At 36.9% G+C, this 12230-nt stretch overlaps 1 protein-coding gene across 2 annotated transcripts in view; it reads right to left on the bottom strand.

Annotated features, from left to right (window-relative positions):
• Positions 1–12230, bottom strand: part of LOC131067960 (glutamine--tRNA ligase) — a 97173-nt gene that overhangs the window by 27740 nt on the left and 57203 nt on the right. For both annotated transcript variants that reach the window (XM_058003129.2, XM_058003130.2), the window contains exons 10-11: positions 6897–7049; positions 6735–6790 (exon numbers count right to left, since the gene is read on the bottom strand). In XM_058003129.2, coding sequence (XP_057859112.2) covers positions 6735–6790; positions 6897–7049 — 209 coding nt within the window. The remainder of the gene's footprint in view (positions 1–6734; positions 6791–6896; positions 7050–12230) is intronic.

The following is a 12230-nucleotide window of genomic DNA, read 5'->3' as shown; positions in this document are numbered from 1 at the left end:
AAGAAACAACAACACCTCAACCAACATGCACATCAAACACAAAATCCCACTGTTTGGAAAACAATCAAGCCCAGATCAAAAGCCAGCACAAAAACCTATCAGACCATCTACTGCAAGAATAGGAAGTGCATGCTATAGAAAAAAAGCATCATACGTGTCAATCTAAGCTCCCATTAAATCATTATCAACGGACACCTAAAGAAAAACAAGCCAAAAAGTCAATACTCACCTTAGGGGTTGCCAAGTGAAAGAGAGTATGAATGGCATCAAGAAATGATTATTGCAACAGCTTTTCTAGTTTTACAGTTCTTCCAAACCATCCCAATCCACCACCCTAGAACAAACAAGGGTTGTAAAAGGATTTAAGTCGATTCCTTTGCTGGCCAGCCTATCTGCCAACCCATAACATTTGCAAAAGAAATGGGTAAAGAAAGTGGATTCAAAATGTTTACAAAAATGAATTGCTGCTTCTAAAAGCCACCTCTAAGTTTCCAATTAACACAATACACTTTTTCCAAGCCCTTGATCACATTTGTCAAATCCCCTTCAATCATCAAACTCCTACACTCTTCCACCTTAGACAAGTCAAACCCTACAATCAAAGCCTCCAATTCCACTTCATTTTTTCTTTTGTGATCCTAAAATAAACCTTTTTTAAATAAACTTACCAAAGAATCACAAATCAGTGAAATCACCATGCCTGTTCCCACAAGACCACAATTACCATGAGAAACTGCACCAAAATTCAACTTCCAAAATCCCTCAGGAGGAGGCCTCCCTTTTTCTTTACTTCATTTTAAGTTTCTATCTAAAATCCCCAAAAATGGATCAGCTCGGTTCATATTTGTTTGAGTATATGGAAGAAAAAGGCAAAAAAAAAGAGAATATACAAAGGCAAGAACAGATTTTCCACAGTTGTTTAACGATCAAAGAGCATAACCTAGCTTGCAATGTGTGTAGGGTTAGTCATAACAATGTTGCACCCATATGAAACGTCTGTATTTGTATCAAGTCTGTCACAATCAAGTCTTGTGGAATCTTTATTGACTTCTCATGATTTGTTTGATCTTTTCTAACACCTTGCAAGATCATGCAATGAGACTCTTTAAGACATCAACCTTGATGGATGAAAAGAGGCCTTGGAATCCAAATTTTGGCTAATTCCTAAAGACAAGCTACAGGTGCACATCTAAGAACATCAACGCGCCAATGACAGATATGATGATTATGTTCAGACACATACACAAAAGGAGTCATGCTCCACATTGAAGAGCAAGAAATTTTAGAAAATTTTAAATAGAATGTTTAGGCACACACCTAAGCATAGCAAGTCAATGATGCAGGTGTGTCTAAAAAAAACACACACACATACTTTTCTACAAAGAAGGCAGTTTTTAACAAATTTCGAGTCCGATGTATGTATGCATGCCAATACAAGGAAATCTTGGCAGTAACAGGCATGGACAATGATTAACGTACAAGTGTGTTGAGGTGAGGACACACACTTTTGTAGATGTGATTTCTTGTAGAGATAAAGCTAAGACGTGTGCCTACACATTGGTATGCACCTAAACAAGGCACCAAAAAACATATCTTCCAAGGGCACACAAGAATGGACATAGACACATGACCAACAATTTAAAAGTACCTTCAAAGGGCAGAATCATTTGTTTACAAGCACACATAACAGTTAAAGTGCATGCCTTACATAAAGGGCATGTTCCTTTTTTATAAAATCCAAACACAAACAAATACAAGACTACAAGTGCATGAACAATCCCTAGGATGTGTCAAGAATGGAATGAAGGTGTGTTTTGGGAGCTTGGTGCACACTCTAAGAAAAGAGATTTAAGATGCACTTCAAGAAAGTGGGCAAGAGTTTAAACATTTTTAGATGCAAGTATGAGTAGGAAACATGCGCATACAAAGAGATTTATTTTTCTTGGGTGCTTCAGCATTAGCGCACAACACTTTGAACACTTGAAATTTTCAAAGAAATTTTGATGTCTTGCTCAAACATGTCCCAACAAGAAATGAGCACCTAAGCAAACAAAAGGATTGTCAAAATGCCAAAAAAAAGGTTTTTACCTAGTGACACATCTAATTGAATATGAGCAAATGCTAATCTATATGCACATGCAAGTTCAGTACGCGTCTTTCAAATAAATTTTGATGTCTTGCTCAAACATGTCCCAACAAGAAATGAGCACCTAAGCAAACAAAAGGATTGTCAAAATGCCAAAAAAAAAGGTTTTTACCTAGTAACACATCTAATTGAATATGAGCAAATGCTAATCTATACGCACATGCAAGTTCAGTACGCGTCAATATTAACAAAACAAATTTTAGTTGAAGATGCCTACTTAGGTGAGGCATATGACAATAAATAGATGCATGCCTATATGGGCAACATTTTTGTGGTCCTTTTTTTAATTATTCAGTATACGCATGCCTCATGGCTAGCACATGCCTCTAGAATGGGCTTCATACGAATAGCAAACCATAGGCAAGAAAAGTTAAATTGAGAAGCCAAGACAGCAAAACAAGGTGACTAAAGCAGAGGGAGCTGCCTAATAACACAAAGACATGGTTGCTTAAAGGTGTTTGAATCTTTATTTATAGTCAACTAAAAATAGAGTTCTAATTTTACTGACCTATTTGATGAGAATGGATGAGGCAACTATTTTGAAAGATATACCTTTTCAAAAAAATAGAACGGCAATTTATGAAACAAAGGATCTGAAATAATAATTGATTGTTATATTAACAAAGGAGAGGAATACTCCTTATATAAGCAATTAATGAAGATCTTTCCATAACGGAAACAATTGAGAACTAAAGATATGTAATGTCCCAACTCTGATAATAGGATTTAATAATAAATAATAATAATAAAATTAAAATGCAAAAGAATAAAAAAATAAAATTAAAATTAAAATATAAAAGAATATAACTAAATATAATTAAAGCTTAAATAAGTTAATGAATGGTCAAAAGGCATGAAATGATAAGTTGTGACCCACTCAAATATGAGGTATAAAAGGGAGAAGATAACTCATTTGAAGGGGGCATAATTGGGAATCAGAAGTGCAGATCTGATTTAAATAAGAACTGCAGATCTGATTCTGAAAGGTTGTGTCCCTTTCAAATGTTAAATTTAGACCAGATTTATATATATGGTATATTTTAATTTTACTGTTACTTATTTGATAGATATACTCCAAACTACTTTATGATTCAATGTGCAGAGTATATATACATAGAGTTATCGACTATTCACTGCCAATAATACACAAAGTAATCTACTTACTTATTTCTGCATATATTGTTATCGACTATTCACTGTCAACAATACACAAGGTAATCCGAAAACTGCAGGGGTCGATTGCTAATGTTGTAAGTATTTGAATTGTTCATTATGCTATCGACTGAATCCATAGTCGATAATATATGATAGTGGGTCGGACCAGATAGAGTCGCGACTCTATGTGGAACCGACGTGATTCCACATAGAGTCGTGACTCTTATGTGGAGCCACATCCAGCCATAGCAAAGCAACCGAACCTTAAACACATTGAAGTCTAGCAAACAAGTCGGCAATAATAAAACCGACAAGAGTAATAATCAATATTAATTAGAACAATCATTAATAGCAATCGACGATCATATAATATAGTCGATACCATACATAGTCGATAACAGTTATGTTATCGACTATGTATAGAGTCAAATATATATATATAAACAGTTAACAGATTGCCGATATAAATGATTAAACGGTCATTCAATAATGATTATAGTATGCCAGTTATGCAGTCAAATATAAATGAAGGATAGAGATCAAGATTAATATATAAATCCGACCAAAGCTACATATTTCTAACACTCCGTCTTAGCTAGGGAGGATATCCTTCTTTCCTTCAATAAGTAATAACACCTTATAGTGAACACAATAATTCCATTTATTGTGTGAGAGATATCACCTCACCATGATATCAGAAGTTATGGCATATCCACGGATATCACGTCGCATGATACCCACTATAATCAAATAATGTAATATCCACCATTATGGCATGTCCACGGATATCACGACTCATGATATCCACCATTATGGCATTTTAAGGATATTAACTCATGGCATGTCCTCGGATATTATATCACATAATATCCACCATGAATATCTCTTTTATGTAATATCCACCACTATGGCTTATCCACTAATATCACATCTCATAATATCCACCATTATGGCATATCCATAGATATTACTACTTAGAGATATAAACCATTATGACATATCCATAGATATCACGCCCCATGATATCCATCATAATGGTATGATCAATCAATATCGTAACAATCAATATCATAAGATCGTCACCTTACGATAATGATCAGATGTACAAGTGTTCATTATTGAGAGATCGTCACCTCACAATAATGTTCACAAGGGCTCATCAAGCACTAAACCAATGTTGTCATGGAGTCACACACATGACACTAATCATGAACCATATCAGATTAATAAGTTGCATTAATAAGAGTTTACACTTTAAACATCTTATAATAAGAAAGAATACATTAGTATAATAAACAAGCCAAGACTCAATCTCAACTGGGGCTACATTTTCCACCATACCAAGCTTATCTCGAAAGTACACAAACTTTATTCTGGAGAAAGGCTTGGTGAGAATGTTTGTCGTCAATTCATTAGTACTAATGTTTCTTAATTGAATAACATACCTTTCCACTTGACCTCCACATGCTTTGACCTCCACATGCTTTGACCTTTCATGAAATACAAGGTTGGAGTCTGCATCACTCTTGGTGTATTCCAAGCTCATCAAGTATTCATCTATCCAGAAATATCATGACTTAGGAGTCAGCATAAAGGGCCTCTTAGTCTACATGGGACTCCATCCCATGAATCATAATCTTTTGACTAATCACTAGAGAAATCATCTCGACATAGTCCACTCCCTCTGAATCAATGTGACCAAGATTCTCGGATATCAATCGAAGCATATCTTCTTAGTTTCTCCCTCTATCACGGAAGCATCCCTTGCTCACATGGACCCAATAATAGAAGATATCTAGCTTCAAGAGACTCTCATTTACTAGTATGGTCCTCATATGTCTGAAATTGCAAGATCCAAAATCACAATGGAACTGTTGTCATAAGATTGAGCCCTAGACAAGAATATGACTGACCTGAGATTTACAACAAAATCCCCTAGCAGTATGCTCCCTCTCACTTGGAGAGCCCTCGTCTCAACTTTGCTTTGTAACCCTAGATGGCATCATCCCTTGTACGAATGCCTCAATAATTACCTCCAATGGACTATTGCACTTTAGCAGGTAAATATATAAAACTAGAAATGTAAAATCTCAGAATATCCACTAAAGTCCTTTGTATATTCCTCCTGAAGTTCAATATCTTCATCACAATTAGAACTTCAAAACTCTATAACCTGAAAGGCAACAAGCTGTGATTCTAAAGATGTCCTGTATGTAAGGGACAAGTTTCTCATAGTAAATTGAAGAAATTTAAAAACAAGATATCCAAAAGCAGCTTGTCGTAAGCGGACATCTGCTGATAATGTTGTTTCACAAATAACACACATAATGTAATTGCATGAATTAATAACTACATATGAAAATCATGAACATAGTGTGTGTCCAACCTAGGGTACAAAGTGCACTTGGGATTGTCCTGGCTAGGGCTTGGGTATTTGCACTTTTATTGAGCATTGTTCCTGTGGAATCTGCACTTGTGTAGAGCAATGTAGTGTGCTTTGTTCCTCCTCGATGTGCCATAGCTATGAGGGCCAAGACCATTGAAGTCTTCTTAGAGTGAGAATGACCATTACAAGTATTCAAGATACAAATAAGTATTAAAAAGGTTAAAAACCCTTAATGATAAAAGATATTGATAATATAATATATGATTTTGGTGATAATATGATTGAGTTATGTGGCTATGTTATTCAATTTATTGTGTTAACAACTGACTTTATTATTCTTGCCAAGTTATTATATATTATAGCTACATTGGTTGTTTATATTTAATTCAATAGCATTACTTCTTATATATGATCTTACCTTTAATATTTGATCTATTAAAAACCGCTGCTAATATTTGATTAACTTTAGAAAAAAGTACCATTACATGCAAAATCTAATCTTACAGAAATTTCTTTTTAAGTTTTTGGCTATGTTTCCATCAGTAATCAAACACTAGAAGCACAAGTGACAAATCACAGCAACTTGAGGAAACAATTTTCTGAACTTGGCTACTACTAGAAAGTTACCACAAACAAGCTCTCTACAGATTCTGCCAATGTTTCAATATAACAAGATTATCTAAAAATGGTTATCAAGCAAAAAGAAACACATGCCTATGCTGCAGTATTGTATTTTAACAAGTCTTGATAATTTCACAAAAAAAATTAGAAATGACGAGTAGATCCATTGTATCCATGAATAATACATAAATCTCAATTAACAGAAATAACAATGATAAAAACTAACCTATGCAATGCAAAACAAATGTAACATCAGATGCAGAGCATACTACTGTACACGTAACACTTCTATAGTAGTTTGTGATAATATAAAATAACAAAAAAAATATTACATAAATAATGAATAGAAGCAGCATTTTCTTAAACATTTTATTGCATCAAAGAGAACCACCTAGTTGCAGGACTGGTGTTACAGATCACCCTTACCTTAAATAGCAACACCCATTTCTTTCTTGGGCTAAGCCAAAGCTTACAAATAAGGCCTGAATGCAACGAAGAAAACCAAATTCAGCTTCAGGACAACCTCCATTAAACAAAGAATTTCAAGTTCATTGGTTTACCATGTAAGAAATGAAGCTCTAAGAATACCTTTGCATGGCCTATGTGAAGATATCCATTTGGTTCTGGAGGAAAGCGAGTATATACTTTACTACCTGTTGCTTTTAAATGCTTTTCAAGCTTCTCTTTTGAGTTGTGAGGCCTCCAAATAGAGCCATCACTAAAGAATATTTCTGTATGTACCTGGTAACAGACATTGAGAACCATAATCAAAATATGCCAAACCAGCAGCACGCCAAATAGAACCAAGTAATTATGCTATAAATGTAAGCTCTAAACCACACCAGTACCAGTTTTTAAGAAACTTGAGACTCTTTCAAAATTATAAGCTTTAAAGTTTAAAACTCAGTGCAAATAATGTGAATTCTACCTGAGAAATATCTTGATGATCAAATATGCATTTTAGAAAACTATATCAATTAGGTCTTAGATAAAAAAAAATTATAAATGATACTTGATTTTGAGCTAACACCAAAATTATATCTGGTATACCTGAGTTTGTTGTTGGCTTAAATTGTGTACTCTATGACTAGGATGATCATGTAGATCATACCTGCCTCAAGAATACCATAAAAATAACGTATACAATGCTCAAGAGATCCTGTAGTGAACATAATTACCCCTTAGTAATAGAAGGCTTTGTAAGCATATGAAAAACTACATTCTACCTGTATTCCCACCTTAAGTTTGACACCCCTTGTTTTGTTCTGTTTAGTGTTTTTAATTTTTTGTGTTTCTAGCTTTAGAACTAGGCACTCTAAATCTTCTACTCTTGAAGTCTTCAATTTTAACCAGACTTAGTTTTGAACCCTGTTGCCCTAATTTGGTCGCTCAAGGACATTATGATTAATATAATACTGTTGAATATTTCGTCATCGATGTCAAAGGTTTGTTGTAAAGAGAATTGGAATGAAATACTAGTCAAGCTGCTGATTAGATTTTCATCAGCTACTTAGTTGTGTGCTTGAGCTACTTGGCTTCCTGATTGAGCTACTGTTGACGTGTATTTTGTACACTATCAAACACAGAATAAAATACCCAAGGGTACCTTATCCTCTCTTGAATAAAGCCTCTGAATGCTGAAGATGTCGTGAGAAAGGATCAATCAGGGTGACTTCAAGGTCCTCCGTTGTAGGATCTCTACGTGTGGATAAGCACCAGTGGTCGTTGTAAATGTTGTTTCTTCAAGGGGCCTTACGTTTTCAAGTTGCAGGAACAGGATTCTCCTAAAGCTAACCGGTTTTCCAAAAAAAGATCAAAAGATAGGGTTTGCAAGAGATGAATTCTAATCTAATCCTAAGAATGACTCAATGTAGGCTAGACTTGGTAAGATTCTACCAATTTCAGTATTGCCAAGGAATTACAACTCTACTGGAATTGATGCGATCTTCTAAGGTGATTAGTGATTTTTCAAAGCATCAAGAATTATAGATACTACCATAAAGATACATATCGATAGTTCAATAATGATTGAAGGTTCAAGCAATCCAAATATCTCCAGTTGACCACACAAGGCATCCTTACAATCAGTAAGAAGCTAGTGGTTTGGAACGTGAATCTCACCAAAGATCAAGCCCAACACTTAGTCCTTCAAACCTAAATACTACTTCGACTGAGAATGATTCAAGAAAGTAAACAACCATGAAGATAGCCACAAGAATTGCAATAAAACACCATAACTTCAATATTTTATTGATCTCAAAGCCAAAATAGACAACAATTGTTTGAAATTCTTTCTTCAATGCTCAATCTTGCTACAAAATAACTTTCTTCTCTCAAAAAGCTCTAATCTTCTAATTTCTAATTGCTAATGATAAAATGAAAATGAGTGAGGGTATATATAGCATCCTCAATTACAATGAACGGCTCAGATCAAAAGAAGATCAACGGCTGAGATTTTGACACCTAAACCCTAATTAGGGTTTGTTACAAAAAGTTCCCTTTTTAGTTGAACATTATTAAATGCATAGCCAAATATTTAATTGGCACAAAAATCGAGGGAACATAGACCAATGATAATTAAGATGCCACATCATTTTATAACAACCTCTCTTCTAGAACCTTATTTTCCTTCCAATGTTCCTTCTTAGCATATGCAACGAATTTGGACACAATTCCTTCAATCTCAGCAATAGGAATCTCGAGAAGATTCCTCATTCGTTCCTCTAAATGGATAACCTGATCAAAGGCCTTGAGAAGAGCAGCTTCCCATCCAGGTTCGAGTTCTTTGATCTTCTCAATCAGGAGCATAGTAGTGAACATTAGATCCCGTTGTTCATTTGTGATGACATTCTCATCTTTGCAAAAGATGACCTTGACTCTTTCTTCCAACTCTTGGAGGTCCACATCTGTCTCAACTTCGATCCTCCTGGCAAGAATGGTACACAACACTTCAAACACCTTATCTTGAATTGGATGGATGATGCCCTCAACTTGATTGCATTTGGTGCTGATGTCCTCGAAAAGAACCTCCTTCATCTGGAGTAGAGTTGACCACTGAAGTAAATTATGAGCTCCTCCATCCATTATCTTTTCTTGTGCTAGGATCTTCCTTGGTGTTTGCCTAATCACTTGCAGAACAGGAATGATAACATCTCTAGTGTGAGCAAAAGTGGCTACCGTTATCATTAGGTTGTGGACGATCTCAAGGACCTAGATAGCTCGGTGGATTGTCTGCATCATTCTTGTTGTAAATTCAACGGCTACTGTGTGGGATTTGTCAATCCAAGAGCTCATAAGCTGAACCAAGCTCTTGACCCTCTCTGCCTCGCCAACTGATTCAAGGGGAAGTGCCTGCACAGGAGACACTGCTAGATCCTGACGTCCCAAGGGCTGATTGAGATGGCTAAAGTAACCTCTCCAAGCACCGACCTCTCTCTCAAGCTTTCTATTCTTTTCCATTTCTTCCTTAAGCTTGTCTTTAAGTACTTCAAACGAATCGGTTGCCTCATCCAGTGCTTGTTCAGCAGTGAGTGGACCAAGCTCAAATGTTTCTACATCATACTCTTCTGCAAGGATTTCACCTTCATACTTGTCCACTACTGGTGTAGCTATCTGCAACTTCCTAGACCCTGTCTCATCTCTGATCACCTTGGACATCTTGGTGGCCTTCTTCTTCTCCGTTGTCTCTTGAGAATTTCCTATAAGGCTCTCTAAGTCAATTACATCATCCTCATCCTCAATCACAATTACCCTTGTCAATCTCTCCTTCAACCAATCTGGAATGGCGGATCTTGTCTCTTTAACTTGTATTTCCTTAAGCAATGGTTCGTCCTCTCGGAGAGGAGATGTCACTTCATCATCATTCTTCTCTTCATGTAGCTCATTGACTTGGGGAGATTGACTTGATGAATGCTGAGGTGCCTGTCCCTTTCTAGGTTTATCATTTTGTAACATCGACTCCATAGATTCATCCACCTCAGGCAACGTCTTCTCTTGTCCTTCAACTTGACTTGTCCTTTTTTCATGTCGAGAAGATGTCCCTGATGAGCGATCTCGATTGGCCTCTTGCTTTTTCTTGGAGGGTTCCCTTTTCTCAGGTCTTTCTTTCCTCGTTGTGCCTCTAGGGTGAGAATTGCTTTCACTTGCGCCTGCTCCTCCTTCTTCTGGTCTTTCCTCCAAAGTAAAAGTCATTGGTACGTTTTGTTCTCTTAACTTTTGATGTTGTACATCCACCCATCTGCGAGTACATGACAAAACTGGGGCCATCAAAGCTCTCAAGTCTGAAACCTCAGGCTCGTTCCAATCTATCTTCACTGCTTTGTCTTCTCTGTCATAAGATGACTGGAGATGTCTGCCACTGTCCTGAGCTTGATCGGCCACTCTGTAAACCTTGCACTTCCTGATGAAATCTAAAGGCAATCTGGAATGCATCTTTCTTTTCACTTCTAAATCACTTGAGAGATTCATCCAAAAGTCCTCTACCTGAAATTCGTGCTTGTATTTCCTACCAACTGTCTCTTCCATATACCCATAAGGATCAAAATTCTCCCTCAAGGCAAAGAACGTGAATGAATATAAAGCCAATTCTTTCTCTGCATCATCCAAGGCTTGAGCATTAGGACATACCTCAACTGAATTCCCCAATATGATGGGCACGGGAATTCCACTTCCATGCCTGTGTCTAAATGTCTTCGCATAAGCTGCCAACTGCCTAGTCACCTCAAGTAGCACTATCCTGTCTGTCGGATACCTCGGCAACATGTAGGGAGGCGAAGGACACCCATGAACTCTGATATATGTAAACTTTTGAAACTGGATGAACCAAGCACCATACCTCTTTACAAGCTCTTGTGCATCTAGAGATAGTCGATTGTGAATCCCGCCTTGCAATATCCTAGTGATGTTCATCGTGAAGGTATCATTGACTACCTTGTAGTCACTTCCAGGTGGATGATGCAAATGAACATAAGAGTCACAAACTCTCACTTCTCCGGGTCCTCTTCCGATCACTCCTCTGTGAGGTAGCCCTGCATATTCAAAACTCCTGATCAAGGCATATATGACGTATGAGCTCATGTGAAACGACCTGGTAGGCTTTAATCTTCTAAACTGCACGTCCAGGCAATGGCTAATAATTCTAGCCCAATGAATCGTTCCTTTCCCTTGGACTATCACTTGGATGAAGTAGAACATCCACTTCTCAAAGTAGAAGGCTTGAGGAGCCCTTGTAACTCGATTGAGCAAAGTTATCAAATCTCTGTACTCCTCCTGGAAGTCGATCCTATGTGGTGTGTTGGGAATCTTGCTCAGGCGAGGACGACTTTTGAGTAACCAATTCTTATTGATGATGCTCAAGCAAGTGTCTGGATCATCTTCATACATTGACCTGGCTCCTTCTAGGCTTTTGTAAATCATATCTTTATGCTCTGGAAGATGGAGAGCTTCACTTATAGCCTCCTCTGAAAGGTAAGCCAAAGTGTTCCCTTCCTTGGATACGATTGATCTTGATTGTGAGTCATAATGGCGGGCACACTCGATCATCAACTCATGACACTGGACCGCTGGAGGGAAACCGGCCGCCTTGATGATGCCACTTTCAATTATTCTCTTTGTGACAGGTGATGGCTTGCCAATGTAAGGGACCTCTCAAAACTTCCTGACACTGAAGTTTCCCAAGTTGGTATCTCCAATATTGCTCCACTTGGACATAATCTTGGTCTCCAATTCTTCATTCCTCTGATCTTCCTTCATGAGAGCTGGACGACTAGTAGATGCTCCTGCCTTTGGAGTCGCCATCTTGACACCTACACAACATTTCATAATGAGTAATATACCTTAAAGCGTAAAATATAAAGTAGAAAGGAAGATTTAAGATTTTAATTAGGAAACTTCATGATAAATCTTGAGTTATCATTTCCTAAT

Source organism: Cryptomeria japonica, chromosome 6 (assembly GCF_030272615.1).
Source record: "Cryptomeria japonica chromosome 6, Sugi_1.0, whole genome shotgun sequence".
Taxonomy (NCBI): Eukaryota; Viridiplantae; Streptophyta; class Pinopsida; order Cupressales; family Cupressaceae; genus Cryptomeria; species Cryptomeria japonica.
The sequence above is the reverse complement of the archived record's forward strand: the minus strand, read 5'-3'. Positions and strand labels throughout refer to the sequence as shown.